The sequence below is a fragment of the Dasypus novemcinctus genome, chromosome 9 (genome assembly GCF_030445035.2).
Source record: "Dasypus novemcinctus isolate mDasNov1 chromosome 9, mDasNov1.1.hap2, whole genome shotgun sequence".
Classification (NCBI taxonomy): domain Eukaryota; kingdom Metazoa; phylum Chordata; class Mammalia; order Cingulata; family Dasypodidae; genus Dasypus; species Dasypus novemcinctus.
This window is the reverse complement of record NC_080681.1, coordinates 8,268,441-8,292,183: the sequence shown is the minus strand read 5'-3', so window position 1 is coordinate 8,292,183 and position 23,743 is coordinate 8,268,441. Positions and strand designations below refer to the sequence as shown.

The 23,743-nt window shown below is 37.5% G+C and overlaps 1 protein-coding gene across 4 annotated transcripts in view; it reads left to right on the top strand.

The window, feature by feature from the left end:
* Window positions 1-20,172, top strand: part of SYCP1 (synaptonemal complex protein 1) — a 177,363-nt gene extending 157,191 nt beyond the window's left edge. For all 4 annotated transcript variants that reach the window (XM_071217189.1, XM_071217187.1, XM_071217188.1 and 1 more), the window contains 5 exons: window positions 2,934-2,993; window positions 7,329-7,508; window positions 15,012-15,155; window positions 19,488-19,574; window positions 19,676-20,172. In XM_071217189.1, the coding sequence (XP_071073290.1) occupies window positions 2,934-2,993; window positions 7,329-7,508; window positions 15,012-15,155; window positions 19,488-19,574; window positions 19,676-19,813 (609 nt within the window). In that variant the 3' untranslated portion in view covers window positions 19,814-20,172. The remainder of the gene's footprint in view (window positions 1-2,933; window positions 2,994-7,328; window positions 7,509-15,011; window positions 15,156-19,487; window positions 19,575-19,675) is intronic.
* The last annotated feature ends 3,571 nt before the right edge of the window (window positions 20,173-23,743 follow it).

The following is a 23,743-nucleotide window of genomic DNA, read 5'->3' as shown; positions in this document are numbered from 1 at the left end:
TGACTGCCATGTTATAGGCATACTGTGTCTTCATTTCTGAAGGCCAGGCTTTAGGTACCTTTCCCCCTACTGAATAAACTAGAAATTCTACAGCCTAGAATTTCACACTTCCTGTTTTGACTACATCTCTCCTCACCATTTTTAATCTTGACTGCTTCTATATTACACCCGGCTTTCCAAAAAAAAAAAGATGTGTTATTTCCTAAGTATTTTATACTTCACTGTATTTATGTGGTTATCTTTGATTTTTAGTCTTTCATTTAAATTCCTCATCCCTGTTTATCTTATGGGAAAGCTGTTCATTATTCAAGGTCTAATTGAAATGCATATTTTCTCAACAGTCAGGAAAATGTAAATTCTGGCTCTAAAGTCCCATAATATTTTTGGTATTCTTGGCACTCTTCATCAACAGTTTGATTAGTTGTATATATTCCTTGCCTTATAATCTGGCCCATCCACTTCATTTTACAAATAAAAAAGCTGAGATTCAGTGTTTTAATTGATTTAGTCAAGATTCCACAGATACACGTTAGAGAAAAATAAAAATAAAAATGGACAATCAAACCATATAAAAAACCTACCACTGTAGAGGACCTGGGTTCGATCCCTGGGGCCTCCTAGTGAAGAAGAAGAGAAAGCGTGCCTGCGCAGCAAGCCAGTGCCTGTGTGGCAAGTCAAGTGCACATGTGGGTGCATGCAGTCAATGAGCTGAGTGCCTGCATGGCCAGCCGAGTGCCCATGTGAGTGCCTGCCTGGTAAGCCATGCCTACACGGGGAGCCAGTGCCTGCATGGCGAGCTGAGTGCCCGCACAGTGAGCCAGTGCCTGTGCAAGTAAGTCATACAGCCAAATGATGATGCAGCAAAAGAGAGATGAGGGGGAGAATCAAGGTGAAGCACAGCAGAGACCAGGAACTGAGGTGGTGCAATTGATCGGGAAACTCTCTCCACATCGGAGGTCCCAGGATTAAATCCTAGAGGAGAGGGATGAGAAGACAAGAAAAGAAATAGAAACAGAGGATCACATAACAAATGGGCACAGCCAGCAAAAATAGCAAGGTGGGGGAGGGGGAGGACGAGGGGAGAAAATAAATAAGTAAATAAATCTTTTTTTAAAAAACAACCTACTATAGAAAGGAATTAGTTTTTCTTTTTTCTTTTCATTATGATATAAGATTTATTTTTTAAAATATTTATTTATTATTATTTTTTAATTACATTAAAAAAAATATATGAGATCCCATTCAACCCCACAGCAACACTCTCTCCCATCATCGTGATACATCCATTGCACCTGGTAAGTTCATCTCTGAGCATCACTGCACCCCATAATCAGTGGTCCACATCATAGCCCAGACTCTCTCACGTTCCATCCAGTGGGCCCTGGGGGGATCTACAGTGTCCCGTAATTGTCCGTGAAGCACTATCCAGGACAACTCCACGTCCCGAAAACGCCTCCACATCTCATCTCTTCCTCCCGTTCCCCACACGCAGCAGCCCCCATGGCTACCGTTCCCACACCCATTTCACATTTCCTCTGTGGACATTGGATTGGTTGTGTCCATTGCACACCTATGTCAAGTGAGGGCTTAGTTTCCACATGGATACTGGATGCACTCTTCCCGCTTCTAGTTGTAGACACTCTAGGCTCCATGTTGTGGTGGTTGACCTTCTTCAACTCCATGTTAGCTGAGTGGAGTAAGTCCAATAAGTCAAAGTGTAGGAGCTGAAGTCTGTTGAGGCTCTGGGCCTGGGTGTCATATTATCAGTCCAGAGATTCAAATCCCCTACATATATCTTAAACTCAGCACCAACTACAATTCCAATAAAGTAGCATGCAAGTCTTGTGAAAAGAGATCCCCTCTGAGTCCATTTCCATCACGCAGAAACACCAGCTCCAAAGAAGGGCCATCTGTCATGGCAGTGAACCCCTTCTGCCATGACCATAGAACCCGTGGGTCTCTTTATCCCTCAAAAGAACCAATACCTGGGGTTGTATCTACCTTATCTGTCTCTTAGACTCTGTTCAGTTGTACATAGGGGTATTCCTTCTGACAACCTCCAGACTCTTTTTTAGAGACTCACAGCCTTATAATCTCATTTCTCCTTTCCATTTCCCCCTTACATTAGGTCAAACCACTTCCCGAAGTCATGTTATTATATGTAGACAGGTATATTCTGCTGTTCTGCATTGAATCTTTAATTCAAGGTCATTTTCTAGTTGCTTCTTCAGCTGGTATGTGGTAGTGATCCCTCAGTGCCAGGGAGGCTCATCCCCGGGTGTCGTGTCCCACGCTGGGGGGAATGCATCGCATCTACACGCTGAGTTTGGCTGTGAGAGTGGCCACATTTGAGTAACATGAAGGCTGTCAGGAGGAAACCCCCAGGCACAATGCTACTCTAGGCCTTGTTCTTATTGCAGGTGCATAGGCCCAAAAGTGTAGCCATTAGTATCAAGAGCCCACTGTTGGGCCCTCCTTCCTTCCTGGTTCTTGCCGTTGCACCTGGAGGATTGCCGCTGCTCTCCCAGGGCCCACAGCAGTGACCCCCCGGCCAGGAGCCCAGTACCCCCCCAGCTGTTGTTTTTAATTGTTTCCACTATGAGTATATATAGACATTACCATATACCCTGGGCATATGCCCTGTATAGCTCCCTGTCAACCATATATATCCTGTCAATAACATCCCATATCAGTATTCCTCCGCTGCCATTGTTGAACCACTCTGTGATCCAAAACTTCCCGTAAAGTGAATCCCAACATAATGTCAGCTTCAGAAGAGTCTTAGATCACCAAAATTCATATGATATAAGATTTAAAAGTCATTTTCTTTCTTTGTTTTGGTACTTCTTGGAAAATATTATTTTGATGATATGAAAATTCATTTGACAATAGTAATGATTATGGTTTATGTACTTGATATTCATTTTCACTAGGAAAAATTCAAAAGAGAAGCAAAAGAAAACACCGTTGCTCTCAAAGAAAAAAAGGACAAGGTAAGAGTTTTATATAATTCTTTTAATTTTCCTATAACCAAGTCATTTCTAAACATCTGTACTTATAAATAATTCTTTGTTCGTAAGTAAGAAAGAATGTTTTAAATATTTCACACAGTTTCCTTTCCTGATTGTTTCTTGCTATTTAATAATTAAAAAGCATTAGCTAAAAATTTTAAAGCACTTGTAATTGGTAAATTTAAAGAGAAGTTTTCATTCTTTCTGTATAATCTTTATTGCAGTATTATCTTAAATTAGGTACTTCTGTATTTCTCTCTTGACAAATTTGTAGTTTTAGAGGCAAAATTTTTCATTAAAATTCAAGATCTTATATTTAGATTATGTCTAATGTTGGTTTAGAGGGAGCCCAATAAATAACATCCTATGTTCCTTACTTAAGTTCTGAACCAATTGGGAAAGACAAAGGAGAATCAAAATAATCTTTTTATTACTGATAACTAATATTGGAGAATGTGACTTATATTTGTAGGCAAGATGATTTCCTAATTTTGAAATTCCTAAATAAACAGATGTAACTACTCTGTCTGATAGAGCTGGACTGGGGTACATGTAATCCACTTGATGACCTGCTCTTGGGTAAAACTTAGCACAGGAGAATGTGTGCTTCCTTTAGTTCCCAGGAAGAAGAAAAGGAAGCAACCTAGAATCTGTTTCCAAATTCACCAGTCACTATAAATTATTGTTCTTTTTACTAAGGAAGGGGAAAGATTAAGAATGTTACCCTAGTTCTGCTTTCTACATGTGGAAGGAGGACCGTAGTTAGGGAAGAAAAATATCCCTTAGCATCTAACTCATTTGGTAATATAAGATTATTACTGAACAGTTTTTTCTTGCAAATTTTGGTTAAAATGCTAATTTTATTCTTTATACACAATAATGTTTAGTCTCCTAAGTTCCCACAGAAGCTGCTTTGATTATAGTTAAACTGAAAGACAATCTTGGAACAGGTCAGTTATTAGAGACAATGATACGATTTTGTTACATTTGTGTACAAAGAAAGGGAAGAAAAAAAAACAGATTGAACCTAGAAAAGAATATTGAATACCTCATAGGTCCCAGACACTGTGCTAGACACTTGAAAACGTTATATTTGGAAAAATTATCATCTTAATAAAATTAGTCAGCAGTCTTAGATATATTCTTAGGGAAGTGTCTTTTGAAAAAAATTGGCTAAGCTCTAATTTTCTTTTCTAAATTTAGTATGTGTTCATATAATGAAAGTTTGTATTATATGTTCTTATAGAGTTATTTTTATTTATATATATAATTACAGTTATATATGCCCTTTATTTGTATCTGTTATCAAGTAGACTAATAAGTGCCCTTTATCTTATCTGGGAGTCTGGATAGATAAGTTGCAAATGAGAAAATGATAAAAGAAATGAAAAAAGTTAACTAGGCTTTCATTTGCTATTGAAATATTGCAAGTTTACCAAACATTTTTGCATCTGGGCACGTTACTTATCCATGCATCAGTTTCCTCATATAAAAAGAGATAATAATAGCACCTTTCTCCTTAAGTTGTTAAAAGGAATAAATGAAATAATATTTGTAAAGTACCCAAAATCGTGCTTGGCACATAGCAAACACTGGATAAGTGTTTAAAAAAACACAGCAGAGAAAACGGTGAATGTATATATGCATAACTTGGAATATAATATTAATAAAATAATGCAACTTGTAGGAAAGTATATATGTTTCCATGATGTATTATGAAAAGGGATATTTCATTATTTTTGTTTTTATTTATTTACATTAAATTGTCTTTTTTATAAGGTATATATATCAATGTTACATGTATTTCATGTATTTCATTAATTTTTTTCTGTTTTTTAAAAAATTGAATTGTCTTTTTTTAAGGTACATAGATCACAAAAAATGTTACATTAAAAAATGTAAGAGGTTCCCACATACCTCACACCTCACCCCCACACACACTCCTCCCACATCAATAACCTCTTTCATCATTGTGGCATATTCATTGCATTTGGTGAATACATTTTGGAGCACTGCTGCAACACATAGATTATAGTTTACATTGTAGTTTGCACTCTCCCCCAGTATATTCAGTGGGTTATGGCAGGATATATAATGTTCAGCATCTGTCCCTGCAATATCATTTAGGACAACTCCAAGTCCTGAAAATGCCCCTACATCTCATCTCTTCTTCCCTCTCCCTGCCCTCCGCAACTACTATGGCCACTTTCTCCAGATCAATGCTGCAGTTTCTTCCATTACAAGTCACAATAGTTCTATAGTAGAATACCAGTAAATTCACTCTAATCCATATTTTATTCCTCCATCCTGTGGACCCTGGATTGGTGATATCCCTCTATATCGAGAGGGGGCTTAGATCCCACATGGTTGATGGATGCTATTCTTCTGCTTGGAGTTGCAGGCATTCTCAGTTCCCTGGTGTGGTAGTTGACCATCTTCACCTCCCTGTTAGCCAACCTGTGCAAGTCCAACAAACTGGAGAGTAGGAGCTGCTACTCTGCTGAGGCTCAGGCCCAGCTGGCACGTGGCCAGTCCAGAGATTCAAGTTTCCTAGGTATACAACAACCCCACCACCAACCACAGGTTCAGTAAAAGTGACAGAAGAGGCATGTGTAGAAAGTTCACATCTGAGTCCAACTCCATCACACTCAGGAACACAAATTCCAAAGTAAGGCTCACTGACAAGGCACTGAACTCTAGAGCCAACTGCCATGATCGTAGAACCTGTGTGTCTCCATAGCCCTCAGGAGCACCAGTATCTGGGGTTGTATCTACTTCAACTGTCTCTGGGATCCTGCTGAGGCGTGCCTAAGTGTGACCCCTCTCATGACTTCCTGATTCTTATCCTGCTGAGGCGTGCCTAAGTGTGACCCCTCTGATGACTTCCTGACTCTTTTTTGAAGACTCTTAGCCATATATACTCATTTGTCTTTCCATTTCCCCCTGATATTTCATTATTTTAGAATCGATGCATTTTCTCTGGCTATAAGGAAAATGTCTATTTCAGACATAACCACAAGGTGGTGCAATGACTTTAGGTTGCCATCATCGGGCGGGAAAACTGTCCACTAAACAGTTACATTTTGAAGATCAGGGCATGACTCCTATTGAATCCAGAAAGCAGAAAATTTGCTTTCAAAAATTGTGTCATCAAAGATGGTCGAAATATGTAGGAAGAAGGAGAGAAATACAACTCTGGAAAAAGAGTGCCACCAAAATTCCTACCTGCTGGAAAAAAGATTATGACGTGACAGACTAGAGATGGGCAAGAAACTTCCAAATCATCTCATTTTATTAGCTCCTTCCTTATTTTATAGGTGGATAAATTTGAACCTGGAGATACTTGGTGATTTATTTAAAATCATCCTGTGAGATAGTAAAACAGCCAGGAGAAAAAGAGCATATTACTTGGCTCCTAGACCACTGTGTTTATAGTATACACAGTTACCTCTTAATCCTATACCCTATATCCTCCTAATTTAAACTTACTACAAATTGAGCCACTAAGCTTTTGAGAGTACTGTCCTTGTAGCCCTTTTTTGTGTTAAATTTTTCCATGTGACTGACTGTTATGATTATCTTCATGGAGATGGTGGTGAATGAAGAAAGTGGTAAAAGTTATGTAGGATTTCACTAAAGCAACTAGAAAGCTAGGCCAGGTGCTGAAAGAAGCTGAATACAAAAGTAGAGAGAAAGTAAACTAAGGAAATTGAGTTGAAATATTGTCTGTGTTTAGAGTAAATTAGCAGTTCTACTTTTGTATTTGAAGCAAATAGCCACTTTCTCAAATTTTCCTGAAAATGCCTCTAATTCCTTACTTTCATAATTTTCTCTTATTTTTATTTGGGGAGTGGGTATAAGGCTGAGGATGGGAAAAGGCTATTCTATAGATGAGAGAAAGTATGAATGCATAAGAGAGCGTGCATGAATGAGTATGAGAATATATTATATTGCACTCTGGTCTTCAGGGTCTTGGATTGGACCACAAGGTAAGGCTTTTTGCTACCATAATTGAGATTATTGAGATTTGTTATCTAGAGTATCCTCAATTTATGGTTATATCAAGAGTTGACATATTTGTTTTCACAGCAGCTCTGAGAAGACATAGAGGGAGCAGATGCCATTTTTATCTTAAATGGGCAAGCAAAATGACAGAGACTAAGTGTAATTTATTCAAAGTTTTCAACTAATACATTTTTGGATAGATTCTCATTTACTTTAGTATTATTTATTCTAGTTGCTACACTTTAATTAAAGAAATAAATAATTAAAATGGCATTTAATTATGATTTTATTCACTTTTGTTGTTCAATATAGAAAACACAGACAACTTTATTGGAAACTCCTGAAACTAGTTATTGGAAATTTGATTCTAAAGCAGCTCCTTCACAAAGTACATCTCAGAATTTCACATCAGCTGATCATGGCAAATCCAAAAATAAAAGAGATTATCTTTGGACATCTGCCAAAAGTACTTTATCTACACCATTACCAAAGGTTGGTTGCTGTCATTTTTAATTTTATTTTAATTTTTTAATTTTTAAAAGTTAAAATGTAAGATTCTGGTATCAGTTTGGAAATTAAGAATATTTAGACTCCTGGTTTCTATTATCTAATACACTTGTTTAAGGTATCACACATATTCAAAATCTTTTCATACTATGGTTTTGTAATAAATTTTAAGATTGGGAAATATGATTCCTCCAACTTCATTCTTCTTTTTAAGTGACTTTAGCTATTCAGGGCCCCTTAACCTTTCATATAAATTTGATGACTGGCTTTTCCATTTCTGCAAAGAAGTTTATTGGGATTTTGATTGGTATTGTGTTGAAATCTACAAATTGATTTGGGTATTATTGACATCTTAATGAAATTTAGTCTTCCAGTCCGTGAACACAATATGTCTTTCCATATATTTAGGTTTCTTAGAAATGCTTTATAGTTTTCTGTGTACAAAAATCCTTAACATCCTTGATAAGATTTATTCGTAGATATTTGATTCTTTTATTTGCTACCGTGAATTTAATTTTTTTCTTGGTTTCTTCTGCTGATTGTTTATTGTTTGTAAATATAAAAACTACTGATTTTGCTGTGTTGATCATATACCCTGCTACTGTGCTGGATTTGTTTATTAAAGTTCTAGGAGCTTTGTTGTGGATTTTTCAGAATTTTCTGCGTATAGAATCATATCATCTACAGATAGGGAAAGTTTTACTTCTTCCTTTCTATTTGAATGTCTTTTCTTTTTCTTGCCTAATTGCTCTGTTAAAAACTTGCAGTACAGTGTTCAATACAGGTGGTGACAGTGGGCATTCTTGTCTTGTTTCTGTTCTTGGGGGAAACCTTTCAGTCTTTCTCTATTAAATATAAAGTTAGTTATGGGTTTTTAATTTATGCCTTTTATAATGTTGAGGAAGTTTCCTTCTATTCCTAGTGTTCTAAGTGTTTTTATTAAGAACGGGTACTGGATTTTGTTAAATGCCTTTTCTGTATCAATTCTGATAATCATGATCATTGTATTAATGTGGTGTGTTACATTAATTGCTTTTCTTATGTTGAACCAACCTTTCATACTTGAGGTAAATCCCATTGGATCATGGTGTATAATAATTTTTTTTTTAATTTATTTTTTATTTATTTCTTTCCCCTTCCCTGCCCCCACCTTTGTCTCCTCTCTGTGTCCATTTGCTGTGTGTTCTTTTGCATCCACTTGCATTCTCGGTGGCACCAGGAATCTGTGTCTCTTTTTTGTTACATCATCTTGCTGCATCAGGTCTCTATGTGTGCAGCACTGCTCCTGAGCGGGCTGTGTTTTTTATGTGCCAGGCGGCTCTCCTTGAAGGATGCACTCCTTGCATGTGGTGTTCCCCTACACTGGAGACACCCCTGTGTGGCATGGCACTTCTTGTGCGCATTAGCACTGCACTTGGGCCGGCTCACCACACAGGCCAGGAGGCCCTGAGTTTGAACCCTGGGCCTCCCATGTGGTAGGTGGATGCTCTATCAGTTGAGCCAAATCCACTTCCAGATGTGTATAATTTTAATGTGCTGTTGGGTTTGGTTTGCTGGTACTTTGTTCAGGATTTTTGATCTATATTCATAAGAGATATTGGTTTTTTCTTGTGGTATCTTTATCTGGTTTTGGTATGAGGGTGATATTGTCCTTATAGAATGAATTAGGGAGTACTCCTTTCTCTTCAATTCTTTTGAAGACTTTGAGCTGAATTGGAATTATGTCTTCTTTGAATGTCTGGTAAAATTTTGCTGTGTAGCCATCTGGTATTGGGCTTTTCTGTGTTAGGAAGTTTTTGATGACTGATTAGCCTCTTTAGTAGAAATTCATTTGTTGAAATCTTCTGTTTCTTTTTGAGGCAGTGTAGGTAGTTTCTGTGTTTCTAAGAATTTGTCCATTCATCTAGTTTATGTAAATTTATTGGCATATAGTTGTTCATTGTATCCTCTTATAGTCTTTTTTATTTCTCTGGGGTCAGTAGTAATGACCCCTTTTGTTTTCTATTTTTAGTTGTGTTCTCAATCCTTTTTTTTTTTTCAGCCTATCAGGATAGCTAAAGGTTTGTCATGTTAATTGATTTTTTTTTTCCCAAAGAACCAACTTTTGGTTTTGTTGATTCTCTTCATAGTTTTTTTGTTTTGTTTTCTATTTCATTTATCTAATCTTTGTTATTTCCTTCCTTTTGCTTGCTCTGGGTTTAGTTTGCTGTCCTTTTCATTTCTTCCAGTTTTGATGTTAGTCTCTCATTTGATGTGTTTTTTTTTTCTTTTTAAAATTTAAATGTTTAGAGCAATAAATTTTAATCTCTGCACTGCTTAGCTGCATTGCATAATTTTTGGTATGTGGTATTTTTTCATTTCCATTTGCCTCAAGGTATTTCCCTTTTCATTTCCTCTGATATCCATTGGTTGCTTGAGAATATGTTGCTTAATTTCCACCTATTTGTGTATTTTCTGTTACTGATTTCTAGCTTCATTCCATTGTGGTTGGAAAACATACAATGTATGATTTCAATTTTTTAAAACAAATTAGTTTTGTTGGTACATATTAATAAAGCATAAATCCATCTAAAGTGTACAGTCAGTGGTATTTGGTATAACACCTAGTTGTACATTCACCACTTCAGTCATTTTAAGAGCATTTTTGTTATTCCAATAATAATAAAAACCAGATAAACGGAAAAAACCTCATTACCTATCAAACATTCTGTGCTTCCCCTGCCATACATAGCTTCTATTCTGTTTCCTTCTCTCTAATATATTTGTATTTATATTTTGTAAAAACAGTATTATATGTGCATTATCACCCATATTTATAGTTTACATGAGGTTTCACTATCTATACAGTCTCATGTTACATTTTTTAGCTTTCCTTCTGCAATATACATGTCCTTAGACTTTCCCTTTCAACCGGTCATACCTATTTAGTAACTCTGATAGTCACAAACAACATGATGTGTTTTTACCATTTCCATTGATTTCCAGCCAACCTTCTACCAGTTCTGCACAAGTTAACCCTCAGCTTTCCATTTTCTATCTTTCCATTCCTTCTATTTTTGAATTATTAACTCCATGAGTTTATATAATATATTTAGTTCATATTATCACAATTATATAGTATTTGTCCTTTTGTGTCTGCCTTGTTTCACCTCCAGGTTCATCCATGTTGTCATATGCTTCACAACTTCATTTCTTATCACTACATAATATTCCATCATGTGTGTACACCACAATCTCTTTTTTTTTTTTTTAAAGATTTATTTTTATTTATTTAATTCCCCTCCCCTCCCCTGGTTGTCTGTTTTCTGTGTCTTTTTGCTGCGTCTTGTTTCTTTGTCCGCTTCTGTTGTCGTCAGCAGCACGGGAAGTGTGGGTGGCGCCATTCCTCGGCAGGCTGCTCCCTCCTTCGCGCTGGGCGGCTCTCCTCATGGGTGCACTCCTTGCACATGCGGCTCCCCTATGCGGGGGACACCCCTGTGGGGCACGGCACTCCTTGCGCGCATCAGCACTGCACATGGGCCAGCTCCACACGGGTCAAGGAGGCCCGGGGCTTGAACCGCGGGTCTCCCATGTGGTAGACGAACGCCCTAACCACTGGGCCAAAGTCCGTTTCCCCACAATCTCTTTATCCATTCATCAGTTGATGGGCACCTGGGTGGTTTCCAGACTTGGCAATCATAAGTAATGCCACTATGAACATTGGGGTGCAGATGTCTGTTTGTGTCTCTGCTCTCCGTTCTTCTGAGTATATACCTAGTATTGTTTTGCCAGGTCACCTGGCAAGTATATATTTAAATTACTTAGGAACTGACAAACAGTCTTCCACAGTGGCTGTACCATTCTACATTTCTACCAACAGTGGGTAAGTGTTCCTATATCTCCACATACTCTCCAACATTTATAGTTTTCTGAATTTTTAATAGTGGCCAGTCTAACATGAGTGAAATGATATCTCATTGAAGTTTTGATTTGAATTTCCCTAATCACTAGTGATGTGAAAATTTTTTCATGTGTTTATTTGCCATTTGTGTTTATTCTTTGGACAATTGTCTTTTCAAGTCTTTTTGCCTTTTTTTAAAAAAGATTTATTTTTTATTTATCTCCCTTTCCCTGCCCCTACCCTCAAGTTTTCTGCTCTCTGTGTCCATTCACTATGTTGTTCTGTGTCTGCTTGGATTCTTCTCAGCGGCACCAGCAAGCTGTGTCTCTTCTTGTTGCATCAGTTTGCTGCGTCAGCTCTTTGTATGTGTGGCGCCACCCTGGACAGGCTGCACTGTCTTCGCACGGGGTGGCTCTCCTTACAGGGCTCACTCCTTGAGTATGGGGCTTCCCTATGTGGGGGACACCCCTGCGTGGCACGGCACTCCTTGTGTGCATCAGCTCTGTGCATGGACCAGCTCATCACACGGATCAGGAGGCCCTGGGTGTGAATCTTGGACCTCCTATGTGGTAGGCAGACGCCCTATCCATGAGGCCAAATCCGCTTCCCCCAAATAAATTTAATGATCGTGTTTTCACGTTTTTCTTCAAGGCTGGTGGAATTTTTATTGGTATTGCATTAAATCTGTATATCAATTTGAGTAGATTTGACATCTTAATGATATTTAGTCTTCCAATCCATGAGCATGCAATGTACTTCCAGTTATTTAGGACTTTTTTCATTTGTTTAACATTGAGTTGCAGTTTTCTGAATACAAGTGCTTCACATTATTGGTTAAGTTTATTCCTATTTGGGTTTTATCTGTCATATTTTATTTTCACCACTCTTTTGACGCTTTTAGTTACTTTTATTGAATATAATATTCATTTCTAGACTCTCTTCCAGGCCCCTCTCTCCTGTCTTTTCTTTTCAGGCTCTAGCACACCCTTTAGTATTTCCTGAAAATCTGGTCTCTTGTTTAGAAATTCTCTCAGTTTCTGTTGATTTGTGAATATTCTAATTTTGCCCTCATTTTTGAAAAACAGTCTTGCTGGATATAAGAGTCTTGGCTGAAAGTTTTTCTCTTGTAGTATCTTAAATATGTCAGACCACTGTCTTCTTGCCTCCATGGTTTCTGGTAAGAAATCAGCACTTAATCTCATTGGGTATCCCTTATATGTTTTGCATTGCTTTTCTCTTGCTGCTCTCAGAATTCTCTCTTTGTCTTTGGCCTTTGACATTCTGATGAATATGTGTCTTGGAGTTGGTCTATTTGGATTTTTTCAGATGGGAGTACATTGTGCTTCTTAGACAGCAATATTATATCCTTCAATAGGGTTGGGAAATTTTCTACCATTATTTCTTTAAATATTCCTTCTGCCCCTTTTCCCTTCTCTTCTTCTGGGACACCCATGACACATATGTTTGCTCATCTTTTGCTGTCATTTAGTTCCCTGAGACCTTGTTCAATTTTTTCCATTCTTCTCTTTTTTTGTATGTTCACTTTCAGAGGCCATTTCTTCGAGCTCACCAATCCTTTCTTCTGCCTCCTCAAATCTGCTATTATATGATTCCAATTTTTTTAAAATTTCATTGATTGCACCTTTCATTCCCATAAGGTCTGCTATTTTTCTATTTATGCTTTCAAATTCTTCTTTGTGCTCATCCAGTGTCTTCTTAATATCCTTAATCTCTTTAGCCATCTCAATGAATCTATTAAGGAGATTTGTTTGAATATCTATAAATAGTTGTCTTAACTCTTTTATGTCATCTGGAGGCTTCCCTTGTTCCTTTTACTGGGCCCTAGGTTCCTGTTTCTTGATGTGGATTGTAATTTTTTGTTGGTGTCTTCGCATCTGGCTTACTAGAGTATTTTTTCTGGGTGCAGTTTTTCTTTCTAGTTTAGGGCTTCCTGTCATTTCTGCCTTGCTGGTTATGCAGTAGGAGCCAAGCATGTAATTGGTGCTATAAGCTGTAGGGGCTCAAGCTGCCCTCATTGCACCGGGGACCAATGAATCTTCTTCTAACTTTCTCCTTTGCCAAGGGTAGGGACAGAGTCATAGCTATGTGGAATAATCCAAGTGCAGGCCTAGACTGTAGTTGCCCAGAGAGACTGATGAAGCTTCACACCCCTTTCTCCCCTACCTGGGGCAGGGATGGAGCTGCAGGTGTGGGCAGCAATCTGTGTAGTGCGGGTCCAAGATGACTGCAGGTGCCCTGGTAGACTTCTGATTTCAGTCTATTCCAGCCAAAGTTCCCTGCAGTTACCTGTACAGGCTGGTGCAGGGCTCCTCAGCCTCCTCCCTGCCAGAGGTGGGCTGCTAGGTGGGCTGCAGGCTGATCTGTGTGAAAGAAACTGTCAGCCTGGCTTCCCCTCTGGCTGGGGGCAGAGTCAGAATGGAGGCTACTGGCCTCTTTCTGACTTGTGCTGGTTCTCACCCCAGCTGTTCCCAGGGTTATCTCTTAGCCAGCCAAGTCTACCAATCAGTAGCTGAAATCGGCAGTCAACCGTCTCCTCCTTCCCTGTTTCTGGGAAACGGAGCTTCCAATTCCCGTCACAGAGCAGCTCCTGGGGCAGCTTGTGCTGGCACAGTAGAATAATCACTGGCCTCTGTGGCTTGGCCAGTAATTTCCCGGAGAGGCTGGCGCAGGTCCCTGCAGCTTCCTCACTGCTGGAGGTGGCACTGGGACCTAGGCTAGACCTGCAATCTGATCTGGGTGGAAAGAAGCCAGTCCCCATCAGCACTGGGATCCTCAGTCTGCCCCACTTCCCCTCTTGCCAGGCGCGGAGTTCAGATGAAGGCTTCTGGCCTCCTTCTGACCTGGACAGGCTCTAACCTTAACTGTTCTCAGGATCATACTGTAGCCACTGAATTTCCTCATCATAGCTGAAGTTGGTGCCCAACTGTCTCTTCCTCCCCTGTTTTGGGGAAGTGGAACTTTCAATTCCAGCTGCGGAATAGCTCCTGAGGTGGTTTGTGCCTCCAGTGGAGGATGGGCACCGGCCTCCGGGGCATGGAGCCTCTACTTACAAGTCTTCTCTGCAGACGGGCAGGCTCCTCCTTCCATTCCTTCAAGGATGTGGCAGGATGCTCTTCTGGCCTCCTGGAGCCCCCATATAGGTGCTTCAGCTAGCTCCAGAGAGCTCTGGGTGTTTGCTAACTGCCCTGTAGCAGGAGCTGACTCTAGGAGCTCCTTACTCCACTGCCATCTTGCTGGTTCTCATATTTGTTTTGATACCAAGTTAACTTCAGTAGCATATGTGTATACTTTGCTTATACCCCTTTTTATTTCCACCTTTTTATTTATTTTGCCATTATTTTCTTCATTAAGTTGAAAGAAGGGAAGAAAATATACTATTACAAAGTTTGAAGCAAGTTTTAAAATTTCTAGTATAAAAACATCTAACATCTGTACATTTTAAATTCTTACCCAAAATTTCTGCCTCATATACCTTTCTGTAATAATGGGTATTTCTTGATTGCTAAATTGCCCTGAAATGGTTTATTAAGTTCTTTTAAAATAATATATCCTTTATGTGATAATGTATTGTTTTTATTTTTGGATAGGCATATACTGTGAAGACACCAACAAAAGTAAAACTACAGCAAAAAGAAAATCAGAATTTATCCATTGAAGAAAGTAATAAAAAGAGAAAAATGGTCTTTGAATTCGATATTAATTCGGATAGTTCAGAAACTACTGATCTTTTGGTAATTAATATAATTAAGTGGCATTTATTATTTTTCTACGTAATTTTTAATTTTTCCATATTATTTCTTGGTGTATATGTAAAATATATTTGTGGTAGTTATGGCAATTATGGAATACAGTAGCATTCTGCTATGCCTTTTCAGCATTTAAAAAAAAATAGTGCTCAATCATTTCCCCCCAAATTTTTGAAATCAAACCATCTTGAAAATACTTGAAATAAATTGTTTGGCATATAAAATGGATAATCATTATCTTGTTTCTTTTCTTCCATTGTGTTTTTAAAGATGGGTGAAGTGAATATTTTAAATTTTGTTTCAGTGAACACTGTTTTTTAGGTGCCCTTCTATTTTGTATATTATACATGTCCCTTTAAGTGATATTAAATCACTTTAAGTGATACAAATCAGCGTATTGGTTGACAACTATAATATTTGTCATTCTTAAAGAGTTTATATACTAATGATAACACAACTAAGGAGGATCTTTTTCCTAGCATTTTGTATCGCTAATTACTCCCTATTATGATAGATAGTAATTAGTATCTTCTAAAGACATAATAATGATTTATTTGGAATAGTTAAACCTAGATTAATTTAATTTAATATAGATTAACCTTGTATCAAATGGGGTAATGTGCCAAAAATTCTTAATTACGAAGTTTCAGTTAAAGCTATTTGTTTCATTTATCCCACTCCTAATTACAAGATACTTCAAGTTTTGCCATTGCTTTGGGCGTATTGTATTTTCATTTGTTCTTGAATAATGAATACTTGAAGTTTTAAATCCTAATTATTGAAGGTAATTTATAGTTTTTCCTCTAGTACTCTCTTGGTTTATTGATAATGATCAACATCTTAATGATTAAATCTATGCCTGGAAATATTCTGAACACTTTGCCTAGATTAGTTCCTTTTTTTGTTGCAGTAATCCTCCACTATAGGAGTGTAAGCAATGTTGTTATTTCCATTTTACAGATGAGGAAATGGAGTCACACAAGTACTTTGCCCAAGACCACATAGTAAGACATAGAGCCAAAATTTGAACACAATCCAGCTCCATAGCCCATGTTACATATTAACTGTCAATTCAAACTGAGAATTAGTGGAAACAGTATGGCTCTGGAATTAAACACTCCAGGGTTGGAATCTCTGTTATTTTTCTAGCAGTTTGAATTTAGGTCACTTTTTTAGTTGATCTGAGATTCAGAATGACTCAGAATGATTTCACTTCATTCTTTTTAAAGGAGGATCACAACTTTGCAAAACAACAAACATATTAAAGTATTGTAGAGTTCAACACAATTCCTTAAACTGGTCTAAAACATTTCACAGTGAGTTTCATTGGTTGTATTTTTTACTTGAAACTGTTAATCATTTTTAATTACTGTTTTGAAACTTAGTTATTTAGCTGTTGGAATTAAATTTTGGTGAATAACAATCAAATTAATTATAAAAATTAAGATTTAAAATGGGTTGTTGGTAAATTTCATCTATCTCTGTTAGTCTTATGTTCCATTTTCTAATTACTTTTTAACTTACGTCTTTTGGTATTGCCACTGGGGTACCCATCTACATACGTGTGATCAGATAAAGTTACAGGGGGTGCATGTATGTTGATAATGAGCAGTGTGATTCTGCATTTCTTTTTCTGCCATTTTCTCTATTCAAAATTAATTAACACTGAATAGTATTGAATGCTTATTACTCCATGCTAGGACCTCTACCAAACTTGCTCTTGCTCTTGTGCCTTCTCTTGTGTGTGGGCTGTCTGTCTTTATGTGAGTAATCTCATTTAGTAATTGTAATAATCTTAGTAAATATGTACTCACCCCCATTTACAAATGATGCTTAGATTGTCCCCATAAATTGTCATTTAGCTAATAAAAGGAGTTAAATGTTGAAGGCCAGGTAGGAATTAACTAAACAGGGAATGGAAGTAATATTCAAGGTATAGATAACTTCATGTGCAAAGACACAGAAACATGAAACAGCCTGGTGATTTCGAGGAACTATAAGATTTTTTTTTCACTATATTTGGAAATAACAGGTCATTATGGGATAATGATAAGGAGATAGGTTAGAGAGGCATGCATTAATCAGATCATGAAGGTTTTGTGGGCTTACCAAGAGGTTTGAACTACATTCTGTAAACTATGAGGAGCTTTTGAATGATTTTATATAAGAAAGTGCTCTCATAAGACATGTATTTCAGAAAGATCACATGTGCACCTCAGGAGAATTTGATTACAGGGCAGTTGAACTGGAAATTAGAATAGCAGGGTAGTTGTGATAGGTGCCTGAACTAAGACATGCACAATGGGAATGGAGAGAAGGGAAGTTAATAGTATTAAAGAGGTGTAATTTGGGACTTCTATTACTGATTGGCTATGAATGATAAGTGTAAGCAAAAATGAATCTCAATTTCCCTAACAATTGGATGGGTGATAGTGACATTTAATGAAATAGGCCACAAAGAAGTAGTTTAGGAGCTAAGATGATAGTTTTGGTTTTGAATATAGTGAGTATAAGGTGCCTATGAGAAATCCAAGTAGAGATTTTAGTAGGCTCGGAGATCAGCAGATGGATGTGGGCTGAAAGTGTTAATTTGAGAATCTTTAGTCGAAACATGGTAAAGTTTTGAATTTAGATGAGGACACCCAGCAATCATTTATGGGTCAGGGATAGAGCCCTGGAAAATACTGATATTTTTAAAGAGAAGAAATGGAAGAGAACCAAGAGAAGAGTGGGAAAGAAAAGTAACTGAAATACAAATGGATAAACAAGAAAAATAAACAAGAAAAATAATGTCATGAATCATAAGAAATAGGATGGGATCAACAAAAGCAAATGCCACAAAGAGTCCTAAGGACAGATAAGATTTAGTTGTTTTTATAATGAGTTACATTAGTCATTATAATAATGACTAATTATTCAGTCATTAATGAATATTTAATTGCTGTATGCTAAATAAGATTTTAATGATAGTTCACAATATGTTTTAAAAATTTATCTTTTCTAAGCTAACCATTGATTTTTTTTTTAAAGATTTATTTTTATTTATTTCTCCCCCAGTTGTCTGCTCTCTGTGTCCATTCGCTGTATGTTCTTCTTTGACCATTTCTATCCTTATCAGTGGCACCGGGAATCTGTGTTTCTTTTTGTTGCGTCATCTTGTTGTGTCAGCTCTAGTGTTTGCGGCGCTATTCTTGGGCAGGCTGCGCTTTTTTTGGCGCTGGGCGGCTCTCCTTACAGGGCGCACTCCTTGTGCGTGGGGCTCCCCTACGTGGGGAACACCCCTGTGTGGCACAGCACTCCTTGCGCACATCAGCACTGCGCACGGGCTAGCTCCACATGGGTCAAGGAGGCCCAGGATTTGAACCGCGGACCTCCCATGTGGCAGGCAGATGCCCTATCCATTGGGCCAAGTCCGCTTCTCACCATTGATAATAGATGCATATTAGTTCTGAGATGTGTCTGAAAACACAGCTCTCTCTGATTTATGTACTGAATTCTGTTGAAATCTTAGAATCAATGAATAGTCAAATATATCTGTTTGAATATTCTCATCCAAGAAGCATCTGAAGTTGTTTGTAAATGTGACTTTAAGAAACCTGAAAACATTGTGCAAAATGATTGCTTACTTGACTAAATTATGTAGTGTATTTGTTAAGAGAATGGATTGTGGGATTCTGGAGCAAGACTACCTGGATTTAAATCCAAGCTCCACCTCTTGCTAGCTCTATAATCTTGAACATGTCATTTAATAGTTGTGTGTCTGAGTTTCCTCGCCTTTAAAATGTTATAATAATGTATACTTACTTCATAAAATTATGGTGAGGATTAAAACTAATTAAAATATATAAAGTGTTCAAAACAGTGCCTGGCATATAGTAAGTACTAATTAAGTGTTAGCTATTATTATTTGGGAGAATTACGATACTTATAAATTGATAATTGACAGCATTATAATTCTTATGGAATTGTAAATGCCTAAGTATGAGTTTGTATAAGTAGGGTTGGAGGAAGGAGGGAAAAATGGTAGTATAAACACTCTAAAAGTCAAATAGAATAAAATTCAGTAGAAAAATATTCTCATTATGTGTATCTTGTATTCATGTAACATTTAAGTGATATATTTAATCGAATCAAGATCTTGGCCCTTATTTAGCAGATTGAGGAATTATTTTGCTGTCATCATTACTGTCACCATCTCCTCTACCTTGTCCTCCGCCTTTTTTTCCTTCTTCTTGTATGTGCTATGTAGGCAAAATTTTAATAATATAATATTAATGAAGGTAGCCTCAAAATTATGTTTTTTTATCTTTCTTCAAGAGCATGGTTTCAGAGGAAGAGACCCTTCAAAAACTACACAAGAATAATCACCCACCTGCTTCTTTTTGTGTTTCAACACCAAAAAAGGTAGCTTTAACATTTTATTTCAGAAAGCAAATTTTTAAAACTTGACTTTCTTTTTCTTTTTAGTTAAACATATCATGCTTTTATTTTATTTTTATTTTTAGACCCCTTCATCTCTAAAAACCCCCGGATCTACACTGAAGTTCGGAGCCATGAGAAAAACACGGGAGGACTGTTGGGCTACAATTGCTAAAATGGATAGGAAAAAAAAACTAAAGGAAGCTGAAAAGCTGTTTGTTTAACTTCAGAAAATCAGTGCAAATAAGGAAACTAATAACATCAAAATTTATAGTTAATATTTTGAATTCTTATTTTCCAAAGAGCCAGAGTTTATCCAGTAACTGAGAAGTTTTTTTGTATTTGTACAAATAATTTACATTTCTTTGTATTTTTGTATTTTCCCTAGATGTGAAATAATCTCATGTTACCTGAAAAAAATTGTGATTGTCTTGTATTGAGACAGTTAGATAATTATATTTTGTTGTTACCTCTTCTTACAGTCATGAAAACTATTCATGCTAAGTTTTCAAATTTTCAGTCAGCTTTTCAATGTTAGAAGTGCACAATTTACTCTTAATTCTTTACTATTAAACTATTTTGAATGCAGATAAATGCTTCTCATTGATTCTGTGCAGTTATATAAACCACCAATCTTGATACTTTTGAGAATATTATTCCTTTTTAAAACTTTGATAGCACATTAATGACATTTCCTACTTCTGAAAACAGCTTTGACTTCTCAATTTATGAAATTTACAAATGGCTTTTAGTTTCAGGATATATGGTAAAAGGCTGTATCAGTGTGGCTTCTGAAATACTTCATTTATTTAACATTCATTCAGCAGATATTTGCTAATGTCTGCAAAGAGATAAGCACTGTTCTGGATACTAGGAATATTGCAGTGAACTAAACAGAAATGCAAACCCTTTGTTTTTCTGGAATTTACATTCTAGTCAGGGAAGTAAGGTAAATAAGCCAAACATATATAGTATATTACAGTTAACTGGTAAGGAGAGAAAATAAAGCAAAGAAGAGGACTAGGAAATACGAGTAGGTTTGAAATTTTATGTAGGGAAACCTTTACTGAAGTGACATTTGACTGAAGATAGAATGAAAATAGCAAGTAAGCGTGTGAATATATGGGAGAAAACATTCCTGACAGGGAATAAGAAGTAAAAGACCCAGAGGTGAGGGCATGCCCAGTATATTTGGGGAACTGCAAGGATGCCATCGTGTCTGGAGAATAGCAAGAGTAGGAGAGAAGGCCTGCTAATTAACGGGATAAGGGATTTGAGTGGACAGATTATGTAGAGTTTGTTGGCCCCTGTAAGCACTTTCACTTTTATTCTAAATACAATGTGAAGTCAGTGAATAGTTTTAAGCAGAGAAGTAACTTGATCTGACGTTTTTAACAGAAGCTTTCTGACTGCTGTATTGAGAATAGAATGAAGGAAGGACCAAGGGCTGAAACAGCGACATCATTTAGGAGGCTCGTTCAGTAATGCATGTGAGAGATGGTGGTGGCTTGAACAAGGGTGAGAGTAGAAGAGAAAGTAAGTGGTCAAGTTGTAGATCTATTCTGAAGGTTAAAAGGGGGATGTGAAAGAAAACAATTGATTTTAATATTCTAAATATAGAAACCAAGGCACTTATTTGTGATAACCTCACTAAAATAAATGTTTCCTAAATTCCAACAAAACAACTTATGAAATAAATTTAGCTAATATTGTTGAACAATTGGCTAATTTATACTTTGATTAATTATGAAAAAATTTTGCTAGTTAAACTCTTATTAATTAATGCCATTTTTTAAATTGTGTGCAGCTTAGAGGCTATCATAGGAGGACGCTTTCAGCCATAGTCCAGTTTTAGGTTAATAGGAAACTCTTCCTGCCCTTTAGTCACTCTTTGAAGGAGTGAAGGAGTGACTGATGGGTTAGCTTTAGGATAAATTAGGCATATAGGACCCAGGCCTTCTGTCTCTCTCAGGAGTGGAGCTATCTGCAGGGAGCACATGATCTCTATGTTGTAAGTTTTACTGGTCAGGCTTTGCCCCTGCAGGTAAAAGGAGGGAGGCAGGTCCTATACCTCATGAATGGATAATTTTGACTCAGGAGAGTATTAGCATATTCCATTATTTTTGATAAATGGGCTGGATACTTTGAGAAGAAAAAAGAGTGGAATTCAGGGGAGCTGAATGCCACCCTAATGGTGGATCTCTGGTACGGCTTTGGTGGTACTGTTCTGGACGCCAGCCACAGGAATTTTCACTTGCTGGGTCATTGTAACCTATGATAGCCTTGTCTTAAGTAAATGGTGCATGAGCTTTGCCTGTCTGAAGTAAAAATGGACACCTCAGCACATCTGTCCATCAAAGGTTTCAGAAGAGGCATGGGACTTGTTGAGGCCTCAGCCAAATATTGGCTATAAAAAAGGCAAATACATACCACAATAAACTTGGCAAAGGTATGGTACTTAGTCTTAGGGGTGTGTGTGTGTTGTGTGTGTGTGTGTGTATTTTTCTTTTTAGGCCAGTAAAAATTTATTTGGGAAATGGGGGAAAGAACAGAGGTTGCTGAGAAATGGGAGAGACAGATGGAAATCACACCAAGATTTGGTGAGGCTTCTCCAGGCAGAAAGTCTATTTTGGATTTATTTTGATAGTGGATTGCCTGGAGATAAGGATGAAGTAAGGGAAAGAGAAGCCCCAAGTTGGGAGGAGAAGGTTTTTTTTTTTTTAAATATGTATTTTTTAATTAGAGAAGTTGTGAACTTAAAAAACAATCATGCATAATGTTCAGAATTTCCATGTAACGCCCCTCCACCAACAAGGGAGTAGAAGGTTTTAAAGTTCTGTTTTGCTGTGGTTGGTGCTGGGGTTGGTATATGCCCAGGAGACTTGAATCTCTGGGCTGTCATGTGCCAGCTGGGCCCTGAGCCTCAGTGGTGTTGCAGCACCTACTCCCAGTTCATTGGACTTACCCAAATCAGCTGACAGAGGGAGGAGGATGGACAACCACCACATCAAGGAACTGAGAGAGTCTACCGTTGTGGGCACAAGAGTCCCATCCACTAACGATGTGGGAACGAAGCCCCCTCTCAAATTAGAGGCAGATTGGGCATCGCCATTCCAGGGGCCTCAGGATGGAGGAATAAAATATGGATTAGAGTGGACTTACTGGTATTCTACTATAGAACTATTGTGATTCTAGCAATGGAAGAAATTATATCACTAAGGTAGAGACAGTGGCCACAGGAGTTCCTGAAGGCAGGAAGAGGGAAAAGGAAGTGTGATATGGGGGCATTTTCGAGACTTGGAGTTGTCCTGAATGATATTGCAGGGACAGATGCAGGACATTATATATCCTGTCATAACCCACTGAATGGACTGGGGGAGAGCGTTAACTACAATGTAAGCTATAATGCAGGCTGTGTAGCCATGCTCCAAAATGTATTCATCAAATGCTGAATTTATGAGAACTTATTATATTTTTAAATGTAACATTTTATGTGATCTATGTATCTTTTAAAAATAAAAAATACATTATTTTTAAAAATTCTGTTTTGGGCATGCAATATTGGAGATATCTTAGATATCCAAGTGGAGACGTTGAGTAGGCCAGAAGGATTAGGAGGTAGCAGTCACTGGCATGTAGATGATATTTAAAGCATGGGACTGAATGTGCTCGCTAAAGGGTAGTGAGTGTGTAGTTATAGGAGAGAAAAGGACCAGTACTAAGCTCTGAGGACACTTAAGACGTTTTAATGGCCAGCAGTAGATTAGAAACCAGCAAAGAGATAAAGAGACTGAGTAGAATAATAAGGGGTCAACAAAGTCAATCAAGAAGGAGTGAAACAAGCTGTTTTTAACTTATCCTCACTCATACCAGGACTCAACCCTGTTATGTAAATGCTGCTATTAGTGAAAACATTTGGGAGGTGGTCCAATCTCTCTATTGAATAATGAAAATTATTTCATTGCTTTGTAATCACAGCTTAGCTATAGTCTCACCCCCCAGCTTGATCAACCACTTCCTTTGGTCTGCAGCTGATAAGAGGAAATTCCAAAGTACTTTCCTAACTAGTGTTAGAACAACAGTATTATCAGAGTAAGTATATGAGCTACTTGAGTGAACACAGCAGCGCAGTAAGGTCCTTTATAGTTACACCT